The sequence below is a fragment of the Pseudopodoces humilis genome, chromosome 31, assembly GCF_049639895.1.
Source record: "Pseudopodoces humilis isolate 2021_Gansu_Grassland_sample_001 chromosome 31, ASM4963989v1, whole genome shotgun sequence".
NCBI lineage: Eukaryota > Metazoa > Chordata > Aves > Passeriformes > Paridae > Pseudopodoces > Pseudopodoces humilis.
The window spans coordinates 2,548,930-2,570,830 of NC_142230.1; the positions used below are offsets into that span (position 1 = coordinate 2,548,930).

Genomic DNA, 21,901 nt, shown 5'->3' on the forward strand with positions numbered 1-21,901 from the left:
AATAAAAGAAAGACAACCCACTCCAAAACCTTATGGCAAAGGGGATAAAAAGATGAAAATCATCTTTGAGATGTCCTGGCAATATTGGCTTTCCTGGTTCATGAATATCCTGTTTATGTTTATAAATTTATTTAAATTTATAAAAAGGAAAGTTTATAAATTGATTGATAATTTATAAAATTTATAAATTAAATTTATAAAAAGGAAATTCTTTCCTTTTTATCCCTTCTCAGTCATCCCAAGGTGATATTTTCCCCATCCTGAGCTTTGGCAATGCTTCAGAGGAGTTGTATTTCTATATTTCTAAGATATTTTCTATATTTCTAGGGTATTTTCTATATTTCTAGAGTATTTTCTTTATTTCTAGAGTATTTTCTTTATTTCTAGAATATTTTCTATATTTCTAGAGTATTTTCTATATTTCTAGGGTATTTTCTATATTTCTAGGGTATTTCTATATTTCTAGGGTATTTTCTATATTTCTAGTGTATTTTCTATATTTCTAGTGTATTTTCTTTATTTCTAGTGTATTTTCCGTATTTCTAGAGTATTTTCTATATTTCTAGTATATTTTCTGTATTTCTAGGGTTTGTTCTGTAGAATCATAAGAGGCTGGAACCACGCAGAGAAAAACAACACAGCTGGAAAATGTTCATATTTCAACAATTTAGCACCAGACTCACAGAATTTTTAGGCTTTGCACCACTTAAATGCCACGAACCAACTCTTTTTTTCCACACAAAGGAAGCATATCCCAAATTTACAAGCACACCACGAACTTCCCTCCTTCAGCACCCCCAGGCTGAACAACCCCACCACAGATTGACACATCCAATGCAAAGGTTTGTATTAAAAATTATATATATTGTGTCAAATAAAACAAACGTTCTGTGTACAAATTTATACGTGACAAAAAATAAAACTCTTTGAATAACACTGTGTAAAAAAAAAAAACAAACAAAAAGTGCTGGCTGCTGTTCTGCTCTACGAGTTCTAGAAGCAACAGGCTCACCAAAGGCATTAGTAAACACCTAAACTGCACTGCAGGACTCAGGTAAGGCACAGAATTCAGTTTTTTAGGGGTGGAAATATTCCTGTACAGCGTTCAGCACCTCTGCCAGGCTCCTTTAGCTGAGAGCTGATGGAGATTTTAAGGAAAAACACTGGAAAATGCATCATCACCATCAGGCCCTGGCTCTGAAACACCTGAGCAGCCCCAAAAATGCTTTGGAGCCACTTTTTAGCTCATTCCTCCTCCTCTTCCTCAGTCTTTGGCCAGGTGGAGATTTTAACTGAGTTTTAGACAGCTTTTAATCCAACAATGAGAAATCAGTGAAGGGACACATGTGGCTGCTCACACAGGAACGTGGAAGAGTCTGAAATTCTCAACAATCTCAATTCTCAGCCTTTTCCAAGCCCATCTTGGGATTCTGTGATTGCTGCCAGAGCAGAGTAGCACTGGGAGGAGATGAGAAATGGAAACCAGCTTAAAAATGTTCAGCTCATCACAAAGCAAATGTAAAATGCAGCTTCTCATTTGTTTAAATCTTCCACAAGGAAAATATTCTTCAAAGCAACAGGCACAGGATTTCCAGTTCTATCTTAGGTAATAAGGAGTTTTTTACATATATTTATATATATATATATATTTTTTATCCTCACTTCCTTAACCAATCTTTTTACACCTGGGTTTTCAGTGTCCTGTGCAGCACGGACTGACAGCACAGATCTGACAGGAAGATCACTGAAGTCTAATCAGCTCTTTCACACTGAAGGGCTCCAGGCACTTGGGTCAGAGAAACTGCTTTTAACCATGTCTGAGTCACCCAGCTGTGATTTGTCCTATTGTTAAACAGCAAAATCCAGAGGAGCACCAGGCACCTGATCCCAAAACTGCCGTAAAATCAATCAGTTGGAGGGCAAGGAGTCCATCCATGTGTGGAGGATCTGCCTCACAAGTAAACTGTTCTTTATGAGCATCAGGAACTGCCCCAGCCCTGCCTGGATCACCTGCACAGGTGAGGTTAGCGAGGGGAGGAGCTGCTGGGCCTGGGTTTCCCTGCTCTGCTCCAGGAACTGCGCTGGGGGAGCCTCAGCAGGATCAGGGAATGCCAGCTCTGGGCACAGAACCTCAGGATCAGCCGTTTTCTCTGCAAAACAATTCCCACAGAATAGCTGGGAATGACTGCCAGAGACTCACACTCCCCAGAGTCACTGCTGCCCTTAGGATGACACAAACCTGGCTAAACAAGCCAGTGCTCTGTTCCCCCAGGGCTTGCAACAAGCCAGGGAGCTCCAAGCTGTGATTTCCCAGCATATCACGCTCCATGTGCACCTTCAGTGCTGTTTGCAGCAGGAAAATCCCACAGGTTCCTGCACTGCTGCCAAGTCACAGCTGCCACAGGAACCTTTATGACAAAGGGTGATGGAATTTGGAAGGGGCTGCTCAGGAGGTGGTGGAGTCACTGTCCCTGGAGGTGTTTAAAGGACTGGACGTGGCACTGAGTGCTCTGCTCTGGGTGGTGCTGGGTCACAGGTTGGACTTGACGATCCCAGAGGTGATCTGGGAATGATTTCTGTCATTCTGCCTCGTTTACATCCCACCTGCAGCACTGCTGGTGAACTGATCACTTGGATGAACTTCCACACAAGCATTCCACGGCGATTTTCCTGGAAAGAAATCTGTTCCATGAGGGCACAAGTCCAGCCCGGCTCTGCTCGGTGACCTCCAAGGCCAGGACACTTTGTGAACTCCTGTTCAAGCCCTCACACTGTGGGTTGTTGTTATGGAGAGCAGCAAAATCCTCCTGTGCAAACAACATGGATTCAGTGAGGTCCAACTCCAGCTTTGCACAGTTCCAGGGCGCTGTGACCAAGGACAAACACTCCAAAGTGCAGGGCCACGAACCCATCGGCCTTGGTGGACAACAAGCACTGGGTCCAGTAAAAAAATGACAACAAAGTACAACTGTCACTGGGTGTGAAGTTCAACACCCAGAATCAAGGCAACACGTCTCTAAACAAAAACAACTGGCAGAGCTACGCATTCCCTCGCAAAATCCCTCGGGTGTCACACATCCTGTCAGCGTTGTCACCGAGCTGCTTTGCTTACAAAAGGTCACAGCTTCTGTCCTGTTTTGCAGAAAAATTTTCCGTTCAAGTGACAGAATCCTTCTTCCTCCGAAAGGGGGACTTGAGTCTTTTCCAGACGCTGCTTTTGGGCTTGGATTTCTTCTCCATGGCCATGACAGCCTCCTTCTCCTTCCTGCGGATCTCGCGCACCAGCGCGTGGAACACGTCGTCGATGTAGTAGCGGAAGGCGGCCGACGTCTCAAAGAAGGGGCAGTTGAATTCCCGAGCCAAGGCAGAGCCCTCCTCTTTGGACACCTGGAAAATGAGTGCACACCCTGGTCAGGGAGGCCAAACCCCAGGAGTCCATTCCTTTGTCTGTCCCTGCTTTGCTCACTTGGGCACCCCAAGCCCCAGGACAGGTCATTTCCACCCAGCTCCAAAGGTTGCTCTGCAAATCTGTTCTGCTTTCACTCATCGCTTCTCTGCCAACGCAAGAGACTCTCTGGACATTCACAAAAAATAAACTTCAAAGAATATTCCTTTTTTTGACCTAAGCCTACAAGCTGACACGAGCTGTCCTCAGCCCTGGTAGTTTGGTGAGTTAAGGAAGTTTCCTTCTCCTTGTCAAAAGCTGCTGTATTTGTCAAATTACTTCCCAGACCCAGGAAAAACCCTTTCTAAAGCTTTCTTGCTCCAAGCCCCATCCAACCTGGCCTTGAACACTCCAGGGATGGGGCAGACACAAATTCTCTGGGCACCCTGTGCCAGGGCCTCCCCACCCTCACAGGGAGGAATTTCTTCCAAATATCTCATCTAAACCTCCTCCTGTCAGTGTGAAGCCATTCTCCCTCATCATGTCACTCCATCCCTTGGGAACTGTCTCTCCCCGTGTTCCTTGTAGCTCCTTCAGGTCCTGGAAGGACACCCCAAAACCTTCTCTTCTCCAGGCTCAACATTTTGAGTTCCTTCAGCCTTTCCTCCCAGCAGAGCTGCTCCATCCCTCTGATGCCTCCTCTGGACTCTCTCCAGCAGCTCCAGGTCCTTCCCATGCTGGGCCCAGGGCTGGGACAGCTCTGCAGGTGGGGTCTCACCTGAGTGGGGCAGAGAGGCAGAATCCCCCTGCTCCTGCTGCCCCAGGGCATGGGGTGTTCTGTGTGCCAGCACGTGGCCAGGGCATGTCCAGCCTCACATCTACCAGCAAATCAGGAATTACAAACAAATCTAAGCCCAGCTGAACTTGAAGACTTCATTTCTGTGACAGCTACAGGCAGCTGCTTTTCACCACATCCCATGAGAAACCCGCTCTCATCACGGAGACAAAACACAAAGAAAGGGACAAACCCCTCTGGTTTCACTGCATTTTCCAACAGGAACAGCTCCCAACAGAGGGCTCCCTGTGGCCTTTACCTGGCGCAGCTGGGTGAGGTCGGACTTGTTGCCCACCAGCACCACGGGGGTGTCGTCGGTGCGGCGCACGCGGTAAATGAGCTGCTTGAACTCGCGCACCTCGTGGAAGCTGCGCCGGTCGGTGATGGAGTAGCAGATGATGAAACCCTCGCCAGCCCTCATGTACTGGTCCCTCATGGCTGTGAACTCGGCCTACGAACAGACCGTGGCATTTTAGCTCCACAAATATAACAACACAGTGCTTTTCTCACCACCTGAGATCCAAATCCGGCTGTGCAAACAACAGCAGCCCCAGCCCACAAGCCAGGAGCTGTTTGGGATGTCCCTCGAGACAGAAACCCCACTGAGATGTGATTTACCAGCCCACAGGTGCTGCTGGTTCACTGAGGGGGAAGCAGTGCCACAGCTCCAGTCAGGCACATGAAGCTCCTGAGGAGTGACACAGCTCAAACCCCCCAGTTTGGAAGAAGAGAGCGATTCTTTACGCAGGATTTCTGTTCCCCACACCTGGTCATTACAGGCTGCTTCACGTGCTCTCCATTCAGCTGGGATTACTCACATACCTGTCCTGCTGTGTCCAAAATATCCAGGTTGGCAGGTTCATCATCGATGCGTATCCGGATTTTATAGGCATCCTCTGTGGATTCCCAGGACATCAGAAAGATTGGGATACAAGCACAACACTCATCAGCCATCTGCTCACAAACAGAATGTTACACCACAGCCACCCACCCTGGCTGGAGCACTGGACTACCTCAGTCTGAGCTTTGTTTCAATTAAATTATGCTAAATTTCTAATTGTTCTGGTGTGATTTAACATTTCATGTGCAAAAATCATGTGCTGTTCCTGAGCCCACAGCCCAGAAATTCATTTTGGTCACCTCGGTGGGAAACACAGAGGAATAATGTTTTGTTTTTCTCAAAGCCAGAAAAGATCTGTGATCTTTTTTTGAACTGGTCACCAACAACTGCTGATTTCTTAGAAGACATAATAATACATACTAATAAAATATGGAAATCATTATATATGTAAGTTCTATCTATTACATATGTAAATGTAATTATACATGTAAATATTATTTATTATAAACACCATAGGAAAACAATCTGTACAAATATGTAAGTACACAAATATCCTGTCCCTCTCAGTCAGCACTCCCACACTTCAAGAACCCATTCTCAGCAAGAATTTGGCTTTTTTTCCCCGCACTTTTCCTTCCACTGGGTAACTGTTGGTTCAGGTTTCTCCTGAAGATGCTGCCAAAGTTCTATAGCACCAGAGTGAGCTGTTGAGCATTTTCATACCTCTCCATTTCTCAAACACTGAGAACAATTTGGCCTGACAAATGAACAGCAAAGAGCTGATCACAGCAGAGAGTCTGGATTTTGTGAACAGACAACTAAAAATGACTTAGCAGCAGTTTCAATCCCTGTCTGCCAACACATAGACAGAGACAGGGCATGCCCTGAACGGATGGATGGGAAAACAATCAAAGAGCTGAAACTCAGGATTCACATCCCACTCTCAGAACTCCCAAAAAACAGAAGCACAGAGAGGTTCAGGTTGGAAGGGACCACAGCAGATCACCTGCAGGGCCATCCCAGAGCACAGGGCACAGGATTGAGGCCAGGTGGGTCTGGGATATCCCCAGTGAGGAGGATCCACAGCCTCTCTGGGCTCTGCTCAGGGCTGGGCACTGCCCAGGGCACAAGTTCTGCCTCCTGTGCAGGGCAGATCCTGGGCTCAGCCCCTGCCCGTGGCTCTGGTGCCACTGCTGGGCCTGGAGCAGAGCCTGGCCCTGCTCTGCCCCTCCTGCACCCAGGGACAGCCAGGGATGGACAGGGACAGCCAGGGACAGGAAGGGACAGGAAGGGACAGCCAGGGACAGAGAGGGACAGCCAGGGACAGCCAGGGACAGAGAGGGACAGCCAGGGACAGCCAGGGACAGCCAGGGACAGCCAGAGACAACCAGGGACATCCAGGGACAACCAGGGACAACCAGGGACAGGCAGAACCGAGGCCCCTCTCAGCTGGGGCTCCTCTCCAGGCTGAGCAGCCCCAGCTCCCTCAGCCTTTCCTGGGCAGGGACCCTCCGGGAGCTCCTGTCCCTGCTGTGCTGAGGATCCAGAGCTGGACACAGCACTCCAGAGGTGCCTCCAGGGCTGGGCAGAGGGGCAGCATCACTCCCTGACCTGCTGGGAATGCTCATCTTGATGAGTGATCAAAGATCAATCTACAGCCAGATTTAGAGATATTTTTGAATTGAATACTTTACAGCAATGGGCTGTAACAGCTTGAACTGCCAAGGGAATGAACAAAGAGAAAAGAGATTTCCCTCACCAATGGTGGGATCGTGGTCCTCTGGGAACCGGTGACTGATGAATTGCATGGTCATGGCTGCAATCAGAAATCAGGCGACAAGTGAGCAGCTCAGCTCCCAACTCCCCATGTCACACTGCCACCCCTCAGCCGCGGCACAAAACCAAACCCGGGCACCGGGGCTGCAATCGGCCCAGGGATGCTCCGCCCGTGCCCTCAGGCGGGACGAGCTCCAGGGACGCGGCCGGAGGCGGAAGGCGATGACCGGGACAGCCCGGGAGGGGTCGAGACAACCCGGAGGAACACCCCGGGATGGGCCGGGACACCTCGGGCGGAGCCGCGATGTCCCGGGAGGGGCCGGGACACCCGGCGGGGACACCCCGGGAGGGTCGGGGAGGGGTCGGGACACCTCGGGAGGGGCTCAGGACAAGGGTTTGCTCAGGGAACGCGGCTCCCCCCGGCCGCTGCCGAGCCGTGCCCCTCGGGCCGAGCCCCCCGCGCTGCCAGCGCCGCTCCCCGGGCCGGGCCCCCGCGGCGGCCGGCGGGTCCCGGGGCCGGAGGCGGCCGCAGCCCCGCACTCACCGCTCTTGCCGACGCCTCCCGCGCCCAGCATCACCAGTTTGTACTCGCGGGACTGTCCCGGGGCTCCGCCGCCCCCCGGGCGGGCTCCGGGATCCATCGCCGCCCCCTCGCCGCCGCCGCGGCCCCGCTCCCAGCGACACCGAAATGGCGGCGGCTCCTCCGCCACAACGCCCGGCCGGGCCCGCCCCGGCCTGGGCGCAGCGGGCGGGGCCCGACGGCGGCTCGGTGGAGACACGGGGACATGGCGGGCACCCTGAGGGGACGAAATGGGGACATGGCGGGCACCCTGAGGGGACAAAATGGGGACATGGCGGGGACCCTGAGGGGACAAAATGGGGACATGGCGGAGACCCTGAGGGGACATAATGGGGACATGGCGGAGACCCTGAGGGGACATAACGGGTCCATGGCGGGGACCCTGAGGGGACATAATGGGGACATGGCGGAGACCCTGAGGGGACATGGCGGAGACCCTGAGGGGACATAATGGGGACATGGCGGAGACCCTGAGGGGACATAATGGGGACATGGCGGAGACCCTGAGGGGACATAATGGGGACATGGCGGGGACCCTGAGGGGACATAATGGGGACATGGCGGGGACCCTGAGGGGACATGGCGGAGACCCTGAGGGGACATAATGGGGACATGGCGGAGACCCTGAGGGGACATAATGGGGACATGGCGGGAACCCTGAGGGGACACTGCGGGGGACACGGCACTGCCCGCTCCCACCCGGAGCACCCCCGGACCCGCACCCCCTCAGCCCCGGGACTCCCCTCCTGGATCTCGGGGCTTCTGTCATCTGAACCCTCTCCCAGCCCCAGGACCCTCCCCAAGGCCAGACCCCCTCTCCAGCCCGAATCCCCCTCCCAGCCCTGCAGCTCCTGCACCCCCGACCCTTGGGGTCCCCCCATCCCCGGACCCCCAAGGGCTCCACCAGCTCCGGAGCCTCCCCACAGCTCCCCGGCCCCAGGGCTCCCCCAGCCCCACATCCCCCCACTCCTACCATGGCCTGTGGCTCCAAACCTCACACAAAGCAGCAGCAGCAGCAGGAAGCAGAATATTTATACATTTATTTATAATGAAAGTATGGTTCTAATTATTTACAACACATTGGAAAGCCGAGGTTTGTACAGGTGAGCCATCCCGCCTGTCCCGGCTGCAGCGGTGACACAGCCCCTTCTCAAAACCACAGCTCCTGTCCCAAAAGCTGCCCAGTGCCTTGGAGCAGTCCCTGTGTCACTGCTCCGTGCAAGAATTCTGTCTGCACCAGCCCACCCCACTCAGCCCCCGGTGCAGTTCATTGTCCATAATAATCCAAAAACAACAGTCCAAAAACTCATTCCCAGGTTCTGCACATGAGGCAGGAGCTGCTGGAGCCAACTGCTGCCCTTTGAGAAACCACCGTGGAACCTTCTGGCTCTGGTGGAATCCAGTGAATGAGGGAAGAGGATAGGGGTAAGCCTCTGGAAAAGGAATTCCTGCTGGTTGGGAGCAATTCCTGGAGTGACCAGAAACAACTCAGTACCAGGGCTACAGTCCCAAGTCTACCTGGGACAAGGTGAACCTATCCAAAAAAACCTGAGCATCACCCCCACCCCAACATCTGGCTAGAATGAGAACTTGTGGGATTGGTAAAATCACGTTTCAAAATAAAACCAAGCCGAGTTACAGGAGACGTTTGAAGTAAAAGCTAAGAGTTTTCAAACTCTGATGCTCAAGTTTTTCATGACTCCTGGATGTTCCTTCCCTCTGATGAAAGTCCAAAATTGAGGCTGAGTCACCAGTAGATCACTGGGGCTGACAGCAGGAGCACTTCAAAAATGCAAATGCAGAGTGAAGTCAGTGTCACTGACTCTTCCCTTTAAGTTATCTGGGAAAAACAGGAAAAATGGCCCAAGAGGCTTCCCTGGTTCCTCTTTACAGCACTTCTTCTCCTTTGCACATGGGACTAGCCCCATCAGGATGCTATTCCAAATATTCCTTTGTAAAATTGACAAATACACTGCCAAAATGAGCATTTTAAAAACAATGGAGCCCTTCCAAGGGGAAAATTGGCTTCTGCAAATGTAAAAACAACATGTCTTTGCCAAGTTCGTTCTGGAATATACATGCATTATTGCTAGAGGGGAAAAACCAGATGAATGAAAACTCTTGTGCAGTTTTTATGGTGCCATCCAGAACGGCATCTGTTGTTTAGCTCGCTGTTGTGAGGATGGGTACTGGTACCCCAAACTCCAGCCCTGTGAAAAAGTACTTGCGTTTTTATGGCCACCGTGTTCCTCCTCTTCATCTGATGAATCTCCAGCATAGGCCACTAATCCAAAGCCCTTTTCTGCAGTTTTCATCTTCTTGGCTTGATGATCTAAGGAGGGGAAAACAAAACAAGCCCCCCCCCCAGCCCCCAAGAAGGAAAAAATAAAAACAAAACAAACAAAAAGAGATAAAATGCCCCAAAATGAGTTAATAATAATAAAAAAATAAAGATGTTAATTGTAAATTGTTAGTTGGACACCATTTTGAGGTCACAAGGCCAATGGTCATCCAAGGTCGAAGGCCACAGGAAACAGCACCAGCAACAGCCATGTGATCCATCAGAACCATGTAAGAGAACAGAGAAACAAGAAAGAAACACACAGAAAAGGTAAAGTTAGCAAATGGCTCTCAGCGAGGGCAATTTCACCGTTAAAGAGATCAACACGTCAAGAAAAGTAGAAATTTTGTTCAAAAGGAAGCTAACAGGAGAGCAATGTCTGGGAGCAAGACTGCAGAAGAACTACGGTTAACCAGGCTGGGTGATGTCCCTGCAGAGCTGAAAGCACTGAGCTGCCTGCAGAGTTAAACAACTGCATGTCTGACCAAGTTCAAACCCTTGCTGAGTGACAGCCCTAGGAAAGATGAAATCCTGACAGCACTTGTGCTGTCTGCAGCCAGAAATGTGTGCAAATCCCTGCCTGAGCAGAATTCCCCCCACGCTCCTCAGTGCCTCTGAGGGAGCTGCTCACAATGCAAAGCCTCACCTGTGCGAGAAAACAACCCACCACATTCTGCGCTGCCTGATGGGTTGTAACTCCCTGTCTTTAGTCCCTCACTTAATTCAACTCCCCTCATTTCACACAGGTATTTATTACAGCTTTGACAAACAACCTGTGTGTATAACCACAGCAAGCATCGGTGATTTTAGAGCAGTGCAATGTCACCTGCTTTGCACCTCAACGAAGAACAGTCAAAAAAAATCACCAGTTTAGACACGTGTTAAAACCAGCACCAGCTCATTTGGGGAAAGAAACTGGACTTAGAAAGGTGTTTGGGAAAGGACACTGGACTTGCAAGGGCATTTGACCTGTTGCACTCACCATGGTTGCCTGGTAAAGACCCCGCACCTTTCCTTTCTTCTGATTCCGATTTCATTCCAGTGACAGGAAAAGCTGGCGGAGGCATCAACTGCCTGTTTAAAGCGATATTTTTTGCTTTTTATACCAAGCTAAGAGTCAAAAGGTAATAAAAACCAAATTTCTAACTCAGCACTTGGCCTGAGGAGTTGAACTTTAAATCCCCTGACTCATCCAGTGACTGGACTGGAGTGAATGATGGACCCTACCCAGAGCTCTGCAAGACCTGTCCTCTCCCAACATTCTTATTTCCAAATGGGCAGGAATGGATTGGAAATGGATGGATGGATGGATGGATGGATGGATGGATGGATGGATGATAGATGGATGGATGATGGATGGATGGATGATGGATGGATGGATGGATGGATGATGGATGGATGATGGATGGATGGATGGATGGATGGATGGATGGATGGATGGATGATGGATGGATGGATGGATGATGGATGGATGGATGATGGATGGATGATGGATGGATGATGGATGGATGATGGATGGATGGATGATGGATGGATGGATGATGGATGGATGAATGATGGATGGATGAATGATGGATGGATGAATGATGGATGATGGATGGATGGATGATGGATGATGGATGGATGATGGATGGATGGATGATGGATGGATGATGGATGGATGATGGATGGATGGATGATGGATGGATGATGGATGGATGATGGATGGATGATGGATGGATGATGGATGATGGATGATGGATGGATGATGGATGGATGATGGATGGATGGATGATGGATGATGGATGGATGGATGGATGATGGATGGATGGATGATGGATGATGGATGGATGATGGATGGATGATGGATGGATGATGGATGGATGATGGATGGATGATGGATGGATGGATGATGGATGGATGGATGATGGATGGATGGATGATGGATGGATGGATGATGGATGGATGATGGATGGATGATGGATGGATGATGGATGGATGATGGATGGATGGATGGATGATGGATGGATGGATGATGGATGGATGATGGATGGATGATGGATGGATGATGGATGGATGATGGATGGATGGATGGATGGATGATGGATGGATGATGGATGGATGGATGATGGATGGATGATGGATGGATGATGGATGGATGATGGATGGATGATGGATGGATGGATGATGGATGGATGATGGATGGATGATGGATGGATGATGGATGGATGATGGATGGATGATGGATGGATGGATGGATGAATGATGGATGGATGATGGATGAATGATGGATGGATGATGGATGGATGGATGATGGATGGATGATGGATGATGGATGGATGATGGATGGATGGATGGATGGATGGATGATGGATGGATGAATGATGGATGATGGATGGATGGATGATGGATGGATGATGGATGGATGGATGATGGATGGATGGATGATGGATGGATGAATGATGGATGGATGATGGATGGATGGATGATTAGAGGGGTAAGGAAGTGGCTGGATTTAAGTCCAAGGACTTACAGCCACAGCTCAATGTTCAAGATGAAACCAGTATCAACAGGTGGCCCTTGAGGGTTTTGCTGGGGCCAGTACAATGGAAAATGTGACAGTGGCAAAACACCAGAGCCACACAAAGACTTAGGGAGGAGTGGAAATGAAGGTATTTTCATTCTGTAGCATCAAAAGGTAACCCTTGCATCCCTTCTCTTTAAAAAAACCCAACCCAAAATACAAAAAAAACCAAAACACACACACACATGAACAATCCCCAAGTCACAGAAGAGAATGTGAAAAACATGAAATAGGCTTTGCATCAGAACCAGGAGAGCCTGGCCATGATTTCCTCACTCACCTGTCCCTCTCTCTCTCTTTTCCTGAGGAACTTGCTGGCTTCGACGCGGCTCCCTCGATTTCACTCTGACTGGAGAAGCCTGTACCTAAATTAGTCATATGAATGGGTCCATGCTATGAGCAGAAAAACACACGGCATTAGCAAATCTACAACTACAACAAAAGCTACAGCTCCTTAATGATACTGTTAGGAAACCCAACCTTTCAGAGCATATGGCCAACTAGCAGAAAGAACCTCTTATCACCACTGCTATACAAAATATACACTGCTTTCTCCTAAAAATACTGAGGGCAGCGTGGTAGGAAACACGCCTGAGCACCACTCTGGGAGACTCCTCACCACCTACTCCACCTTGTCAGTAGCTCAGGACAATAAAGAGAGCTGCTCCCTTCATGGATCACCTATTACCTCCTCAGTCAGCTAATTCTGAACACACCTCATGCCACAAAAATCTGCTTGAGATTCTAATATTAGCTCTAACACACAGGCAGTTCCTTATTGCCTCTAGGCAAAGCTTTTATTAAGGGTTCTGCCCGTGGCAGGGGTGTAGCATCAGAGAAACATTTACAGACACTCCCTTTGCTCACGTGCAAACTGGAAGAACTCAAAATTATTTTTCTTAAAATCTTCTAACTATCTAAAAACCAAATAAATTAAGCTTTTAAACTAAGCTTCTTGAAATCCTCTCAAGTGCAACCTGCAAGGTAAATGGGAAAAACTGGAAGTTATCACATTTCCCTCCCTCAAAAAGCCCACCTAAAGATTCCAATAAAACCCCAAATAATCTCCCTTTAAGCCAAGCAGTCCCACGCTCTTGTCATGTCTGTGACCTGGATGCACCATTTGGGAAGGGCTGAGGGGATGGAAAGCAGCTGGAATGAGTTCAGCCACATCTTTAGAGCAGTGCATCCACTCAGAGACACCAAAGTGTGGGCCCTGTGCTTTGGAACAGCCACTGCCCTGTGCCCAAGGCCCTGCACAACTGCTCCAACAACCTGGGCTAACGACCTCTCGCCAACCCCACTCTGCCTCTGTGAGGGAAGTAAAATTGGTGATTTTATTCCACCTGGTATCCCAGCAGTCCTGACTCTCTCTCATCAGGCAGTTCCTCGGTGAAGCGTCTCTTTTGGCCCTGGGGATGGGGCTGGACCTGTGGCTGGGTACCAGTTGGCATGCTGGTTTTTACTGGGGCAGCAGGAAGGAAAGGAGCGCTCAGCGGACTCTGCCGGGCACAAGTCGGAGAGAAAACACAAGAAAATTTGTTAATATGCATGTAAAGTATTCATTCAATGCAGAGTCATAAAAAGGAGCAGAACACACAAATAGCTTCTCTAGATTATGAGAGAACTTAGAGGAAAATTCAAAATTGAAAAGGTAAAACAAGTATTGCATGTAGAGAATGCTCCCACCTCAAACTAATCCCCATCTGTAACTCCAACTCATGCACCTACATAGAGGCATCAAAGAGGGTGATGATGCTCCTCAGAAATGAGTCCCCCCCCCCCTGAAAATGTCCTTGCTGTTAAAAGGGAATATGAAAAATGCAGTAGGGAAGCTGCCACATGACAATTTAGCTGCTTAGAAACGATCAGCTAAACAGTAACAAAAACCCCAAACACACAACCCCAAAAAAACCCAACAAACAAACAAGAAAAAACCCCACAAACAAACACACATACAAACAAACAAAGGCAAAAAAAAATCTCCATTTTGGAACTACAAAAAGTCTTTTCTTGCTGATTAAACAGAGACCCGGGGCAGTACCTGGCCAGTGCTGGCAGGAGGCTGGACCTGAGGTATCGGGTACTGCGTGGGCACGGGTGGCACCGCTGTGGGCAGCGCTGGGAGGACTCCAGGAGCCAAGGGCACTGCAGGGGGAACTATCCCTGGCACCCCGTAGGGAGGCTGGACAGGCTGCTGAGGAGGGGGAACCACAGGATAACCAGACTGGTACCCATTGGAAGGGTAATAGGAGGGCTGGGAAGGGACACTGTTGATTGTGGCAGGCTGGGTGAAGCCTGGGGGGAGAGAGAGAAAGGACATCTTAGTTCTGCCACAGTCACCAAAATATCCAGTTTAACTCCAAATGTAAAAGAACCTGGACTCTCAAGGCTGAGTTATTGCTGATGTTTACCTGCCAAGGGAACGGCAGTGGTTATCTGGTTCACAAATCGGGAGTACTCAGCATGAACCTACAAAGAATTTCAAGGATTAGACAATAAAAATGTATTTACAATATAAACCTTTATGGAATTCCCCATAACCATGTGAGGGAATGCTGATTACAGAACACACTGTGCACAAGGACAGCAATAGCCCAGACATAACAATCCACCCACCAAAACTCCAATAAACATCCCCCTGATCCTACTGGCCTCTGTGGCAGATTTGTGTAAATTATGGGGTAATCTTTCATAGGAAAGAGGATGGCAAATTAATTACTAGAATAGAGCCTCAGAGAATAAAAAAGTTTTCAAGTATTTTTCAAAAGAGACTTTGTAGGCCATACTCCATTATCTTATTGTTATATTAACTGAAAGATTCTCCAGGACTTTATTTTCATTCATATAGGGTAAACTGAAAAACTGAAGATTATCTGTTCATGTGAGTGTTTTTCTAGAACTTTTTGCTACATCAATCACTTTATCTTTCCTAAAGCAGACAGTGCAGCTCTGAACACCATGTAAAGCTACAGCAGGGAAAGCTGGAGCAATGAGCAAAAAGCAGATTTCTTTCATGTCTGCAGTCAGACATTCCCTTGCCCTCACTCCCAGTTCAGCCCAAGGAAGCATTTGTATTTTTTCTCCCTTAAAATTCCAGTACTCTCAGCTCCTTCCTGAGAAATTTTACTCCTTGTACAAGAATTAGACAGCAACCTTTGGAAGGAGAAACCTATTAGCAAGTCAGACACATGGACAGTTTTGTTGAAAGCATTAAGAATTCCTTAGCCAAGCACACCCCAAAGCTACAAAAGGCTCTGAAATCTCATATTTTTAAGAGTTACTCACGGTTTGCAACAGGTTCTCACACAGCTTTTTAGCAGCTGCCAAACCTTCTGGCTTTGGGTGACTGAAAGCATACACAAAAAAAACCCAAACTTGTAAGAATAAACTTTTCTATTGCATTTGGGGGCTCCTTCACCATATGGTTACACCCTTATCACTTCAGAGACACCTCTATTAAAGTCAAACAGGTTTCAAAAACTTATTTCATTTGCATTAAATCACACAAAATTAAGAATTCCCCACAGTGATTAAATACTAAGCAACCTTCCTGACTGGCCACTGGGATATTTTACAGTTTTTTTGGGTTTTTTTTGGTTTTTGGAACTCCCCCATACCTGATGTAGATGTACATGGGTTCAAAGGCTTCTCTGCCTGATGCTGGTTCTATGCAACCTGAGCCTTTCCCTCGAAGAAAGACTTTGGCACCAGTTTCAATCTGAATGTGCTGCAAGTAGGAGCAACCAGGTCCTTCCACCTTCTCCTTCACGTTAAACGTGGGAACAGCGTGTTCCAGCCCAACAAATAACTTGTCCTGGACATAATGCATCTGTAAATGAACAGCTGAAGTTTAGTATTTCACTCTAATAGGATGTTCACTTCACTGAGGGCAGACATCTCACTGCTGTGACAGACAGAAGGGTTCAGTGTCAGATGGAACAGTGAGCCCTGTGCTCTTCTGGAAGTAGGACTGCTCTCTCCATCCCTTTTCTTTTAGGAGGCCACTATCACCCAAGTCTGACTCTCCAGACTCAGTCTTGCTAGTCCTCCAGATTTCACAACACAAGGGGGCACCCCCCTTGTGGTTTTTTGGGGTGTTTTTCATCTTTTGTGCTGTGGGTTTCTTATTTTTTTAATAAATAGGCACATGGCATGTCTGCTTTGTGAAAGGTAAATCTTGTAAGCAGTGATATTCAATGAAATCCACATCAATGGATCACTCACCCCTGACTGGAATGGAGGTTTTTGGCCAACAGCTGGAGTTATCTGAGTGATAGGGGCTGGCTGGTGATAGACAGTGACTGTGGCTCCGTTGAACGTGGGGCTGGAGCCCGTGGCTGCTTTCACCACTCCATTGGTAATGATCTCTTTGATTCTGTTAACAGCTCCTGGTTGAGAGAACGTGAAATTCATTCTTGTTCAGCTGTGTGTTACTCACAGTGTGTTATCAATGAGATAAGAGCTGCCCACTCCTCCCACCTTCCTTTAGTCTATCCAAAGTTTTGTTTCCATGATGAATGGAGCACATGGCACCTCAGGGATTTCTGAGCAGAGATCTCACTATCAATGTTTGATTGGAGTCTGTTATCACCACCAGCGTTTTTATAGCTCAAATCCAACACAATCCCTTTATCACAAATAGGGAGAGAAAAAGCAGAATGCTTTTGTACTCACTGTCAACCAGCTCCCGTGTCTGACCCTGAACATGAAGATACAAAGGACGATCTCTGAAAAGAAAAGGCAAATATTCAATCTAATCCACAGACAATACAATAATAAAGGATCCAATCTAATTATATTACAGAAAGTGCTCCATAAAAATCTGAAATTCCCTCCAGATACCAGAATACGAATTCCTAGAGTATCATAGTGCTCAGGCAGAAAAGCTCTGCACTGAAAATATGATTCAGGAGGTGATGACGACACATTAAAGTTACACCACTGAAAATTTTAGTTAGCTGGCCCATATGAATGGTTCACTAACTAAAAGCAGCAAGAAATTTGTATTTGGGAAGTTGCAGTGTTCTGTGGGGAGAAATTAGCACAGTGTGATCTGTCAGGGTGATGGTTGGTGTCGATTTCAGCCCAGCAGTATTAGGCAGCCAGGACCATCAGAATGGCAAATTTATTAGTGACACTGCTCATGGAGAACCAACCAAACAAGAACCCCAGCAGTTTGTCACCTCAGGAGAAAAGAGGCAGAACCTCCAAAAAAAGAAATACAAACCCGGGTCCCACTTTGGCTTTCTCTTCTGCAGTCATGAACCTCCCTCGAGTCGAGACAGCTGCTCCACTCAGGCGACTGATCTGCAAAAAATGTACAAAGCCCAGTGACAGACCTGCTAATAACAAACAAGGCACACACAGAATACCAGAGTTTAAACTGGGTTGTTGAAAAAAGCCCCAAAAATCATTAATAAAGTGCTAAGAGACTGATGCTGACTCTGAACTCATCATACAACAATTTACTGCACAAACCAATACATGACTAAACACACACCTTTAGAAAACACAACGAGTTTTCCAGAAGGAAACAACCCCTGAACAGATTTCACTGCAAGTTCTTTTAACCTTTCAGGTTAACCTTATCTCCTCAGTTAACCTGACAGGTACAGCTGTACAGTGTTATGTAACTCAAAGCTGCTGAGGGCGTGGGACGTACCTCGTCCTGGGTTTGGCCCCTGGTCAGCAGGTTCCTGCACGTGAGGGGGACGTCATTGATCTCCACCTCTGCCACCACAAGGTCATCTTTGCTTTTACTCGTAGCTGGACCTTTTCCCAGAGCCTGCAGCTTCAAAGAGAACCAGTTGCAAAACACCAGTGGGTGGAAAGCAGTGATGCAAGAAAAACAAACTGAGCCCAGAGCTCAAGGGGTGAGCGTTCTTCTTGTTCACCCCTTTCAGCTGTTGAAGGCAAAATCTTTACAGAGATTAGTGGAAAGCACATTGGACCTACTGCTTGCTCTGTCTCCTCACAGCCCTGAGCCCAAATAAACACACCAGCTTTATCTTCAGCACGTATTAACAAAATAATTAATGTTTCTGTTCTGTACATGATGTGGAACTGAGCTGCAGAGTTTCTCGAACAGAAACCAAAGCATTTTACACTTGAACTGGCAGCTCTGACAGAACCTGAGGCCAATGAAACATGTACTTCATGTTTGTAGCTCCTGCTCCTCTCAACAAGCTTTACAGAGACAGAGTTTAGAATTTCTCTTCAATATCTGAACTCATGCACACTACACTTATCCCCATCTTTTCTTAAGACAAGGATGTAATATTTTGTGTCAGGCTAAGAAATAAAAAGTCACAGTCACAGATTCAGAAGATACAGTGGAAGTGTTGGGAGTTACCACTAAGACCTTTTCAATGTAGAGTTAGTACAACCTTCTAAATATTCTGAAATTAATTTTGGGGACATAAAGGTAAAACTCTATAAAAGACTCTATAAAAAAAGAGAAATCCACTCTCACAAATATCACTTGAAGCACTTGCAGGAGAGCCACAAGGCAGCTACAGAGGGACTCCAGTACATGGTACTGCTCTGACTTTAAACTGCTCCACTCTTTCCACACTTAAAAAAAGTACATTCATTAACCAGCAGTTCCTTAATTTCCATTCCCTCACAACCTGAAAGGTCATCGGAGTTAATTATTCTAGAAATACCATCACTGAACATGTTCTACCAAAAGCAACTTATGCATGAAAGAACTATGTGGATATTATAAATACTTGTTACTATATTAAAAAATAAAAAAATCAGTGCAATAAAAATTGGCACCCCAAATGCATATTAATTACTTGGTAAAAGGTTCCCAGAGCACAACAGTTTGTCACAAAGTGCCACCAGAGCTTGTGACAAAATCAGAGCTGGGAGAATGAGACAGCACCAGCATCTGCCAATTTTTGGATGGCTCAAAATGCCAGTCAGCAAATGGATTTTACTTCCATGGGATATGATTATAGAAGCTCCCTGAAACCTTAAAGCTGGGAATTCCACCCATTCTGGGTGGACTGTTCAGCATTGAGAAGCAAATCCCATCATTTCCATGTGGGATTCCTCACAACAACATTCCAAGGAACACCTGCTGCTAAACCTCACACAGGAAAAAGGCTGCAGGAGTAATTTCAGTCCCAGAAGTGACAGGGAAACAATTAAGGAGAATTCATGACAATTTCCCACCCTTTTTTTATTGGTGAGTAAATCCCGTGGCAAAATGAGCACTCCTTTGGATGCAGCCTCACAAGGCAAACCCCCAGGCTGGCACAGTGTGAAAAAGGAAATACAACACCATAAAATCCACCCTTCTCGGGAATTTTTTATTTCAACAAGTTTGGATGGCAATTGGGGTCCTCAAAAATGGAAGGGAGGGAGTCCAAAGGAGGCCATGGAGATGCTCCCAGGGCCCCCTTTGCTCTGGAACCAGGCTGGGAGAGCTGGAGGTGTTCACCTGGAGAAGGGAAGGCTCCAGGGAGACCACAGAGCCCCTGCCAGGGCCTAAAGGAGGAAGGATTTTTTTACCAGGGCATTTAGTAATGGAACATGGGGCAGTGGTTTTAGAATGAGAGAGGGCAGGATTAGATGGGATACTGGGAAGGAATTCCTCCATGTCAGGGTGGGCAGGCCCTGGCACAGGTGCCCAGAGCAACTGGGGCTGCCCCTGGATCCCTGGCAATGCCCAAGGCCAGGCTGGACAGGGTTTGGAGCAGCCTGGGACAGTGGGAGGTGTCCCTGCCATGGCAGAAGTGGGATAAGATGTGCTCTAAGGTCCCTTCCAACCCAAACCACCCTGTGACTCCATGAAACTTGAAACAGTTTCTAAACTTGGCTCTAGCACAGGCTAAGGACATGCAGAAGAGCAAGACAAGGCTGTGACTGGAACTGGAAAAGCAGCTTTAAGTTACACGTGCTTCAGAATAGAAAACTCAGAGACTATTTAAGAAGAACACACAGCAGCCTCCCAGTCCAACTGCCTGAGCTTATCAGGATCAACTGGGCTCAGGGCAGGGCTCAGCAAAGCCTCTACAAGCTGTTTAGGACTCGGACATACAGCTCCTATTGGTAACTTCTTTAGGCGTTAAAATAATTCGGTCCCATATTTTTAAGCATTTGTTTTACACAGCAATTTTTCCATCAGCTCTGCTATTGGAAAACACTTCAGGGAAAACACTTTAAGAGCTGGACTCTATCTCCGTGGCTCCCTTACAACTCAGAATGTTTTACGCTTCTGAGAAAAAAGTTTATCACCTCCCTACAGGTGGCTTTGGTAAAGTCTTAGAGCGGACTGACCTCACGGCCATCCGCTGCTTTCTGTTATGCAAAAAAATATTTTAAAAATTATTTCCGACTGCTTTTATTACACTCAATTTCATCGCCTCCCGGCTCGGTGACAAATCAAGGTCCCCAGAACCCAGCCGTGACACTCCCGCGCTCCCCCACCTTGTCCGCCGTGCTGGGCGCCGGCTTCAGCTTCCCTTTGGCCATCAGCATCGCGTTGATCTTTGCCGCCACGGCCGCGGCCGCATCCAGCGCTCCCGAGGGCGCCGCGGAGCTCTCGGACCCGGCCACGGCAGCGCCGCCATCGCCGCCCCCGCCGGGGAACGGGCGCCCGGGCAGCGGCGCCGTACCGGGGAGAAGGAAATTTGGTGCCGGGCCGGGCTGGTCCCATTTGCTGCGACGCCTGGAAAAGACAGAGGGAGCGTGAGGCAGTGCCCCGCTGGGCGCCGGGGCCGCCCGAGCCGCCGCGGCCGCGCCTCACCCGCCCGCGGCCCCCGCGTCCCGCTGCGCTCCGCCGCCCGCCGACATGGCCGCCACGGCTCCCGGCCGTCACTTCCGGGCCCGCGCCCGCCGCGCCACGGCGCTTCCGGCCGCTGCCATGGCAACGGCGCGGCCGCTTCCGCCCGCTGCTGTGGGGACGGACGTGGCACCGCGGGGTCACGGAGTGATGAGGGGCGGAAAGGACCCCAAAGATCACCCGGTGCAACTCCCCTGGATTATTCCCACGTGTGTTAGCCCAAGTGTTATGGCATTTTTCCAAAATGAAGCCTAAATACGTGACTTTCTTTTGGCCCAGCTGCAGTCTGAATGCGCCGTGTGCCATTTTATCCCAGGGCAATGTAGAAATTACAGTGTCTAACGTAAAGGCTTTCTTATCACTGCTTGTTAACAACTAATCATCCACACATTGCACAAAACCCGATTCAAATGGTAATTTCACAGCCCTTAAATCAACCCCCAATATCTGTGAAAGAATTCCAGAATTCCAGAATGGTTTGGGTTGGAAGGGATCCTAAACTTCACCCAGCCGTGGGCAGGGACACCTTCCACTGTCCCAGATTGCTCCAAGCCCCGTCCAAACTGGTCTTGGACACTTCCAGGGATCCAGGAGCAGACACAGCTTCTCTGGGCACTCTGTGCCATGGCCTCCCCACCCTCACAGGGAGAAATTTCTGCCCAATATCTAATTTAAACCTACTCTTTATCAATCTGAACCCACTCCCCCTTGTCCTGTGACTCTTGCAAATAGCCTTGTCCCTATCTTTCATGTAAGTTCCCTTTGTTACCTTCGGGTACTGGA

The 21,901-nt window shown here is 48.4% G+C and overlaps 2 protein-coding genes and 1 non-coding gene across 6 annotated transcripts; all 3 read right to left on the bottom strand.

Moving 5' to 3' along the window:
• Window positions 1-693: 693 nt before the first annotated feature.
• Window positions 694-7,547, bottom strand: RIT1 (Ras like without CAAX 1). The gene is made up of 5 exons (XM_005532266.3): window positions 7,382-7,547; window positions 6,821-6,877; window positions 5,043-5,116; window positions 4,480-4,671; window positions 694-3,387 (listed from the first exon to the last, which is right to left on the bottom strand). Exons 1-5 carry the CDS (start codon window positions 7,476-7,478, stop codon window positions 3,157-3,159), a joined length of 651 nt encoding a protein of 216 aa, XP_005532323.1. The 5' UTR covers window positions 7,479-7,547; the 3' UTR covers window positions 694-3,156.
• Window positions 7,548-8,436: 889 nt separating this feature from the next.
• Window positions 8,437-21,135, bottom strand: KHDC4 (KH domain containing 4, pre-mRNA splicing factor). Of its 4 annotated transcripts, none has more exons than XM_088068617.1 (14): window positions 21,083-21,135; window positions 20,764-21,004; window positions 17,987-18,109; window positions 17,552-17,631; window positions 16,999-17,051; window positions 16,549-16,712; window positions 15,942-16,153; window positions 15,610-15,670; window positions 14,736-14,793; window positions 14,366-14,619; window positions 13,668-13,823; window positions 12,602-12,714; window positions 10,741-10,832; window positions 8,437-9,749 (listed from the first exon to the last, which is right to left on the bottom strand). In XM_088068617.1, the coding sequence occupies exons 1-14, from the start codon at window positions 21,127-21,129 to the stop codon at window positions 9,550-9,552; spliced, it is 1,854 nt and encodes a 617-aa protein (XP_087924743.1). In that variant the 5' UTR covers window positions 21,130-21,135; the 3' UTR covers window positions 8,437-9,549. The 4 variants fall into 4 exon arrangements, 3 of the variants coding, with proteins under 3 accessions (XP_087924743.1, XP_005532322.1, XP_087924744.1); XM_005532265.3 differs by having other exon boundaries at window positions 17,987-18,115; XR_015774758.1 differs by having other exon boundaries at window positions 9,693-9,749; window positions 12,602-12,686; window positions 17,987-18,115.
• Window positions 16,249-16,377, bottom strand: LOC148182401 (small Cajal body-specific RNA 4). Its single transcript, XR_015774772.1, has one exon.
• Window positions 21,136-21,901: the final 766 nt, after the last annotated feature.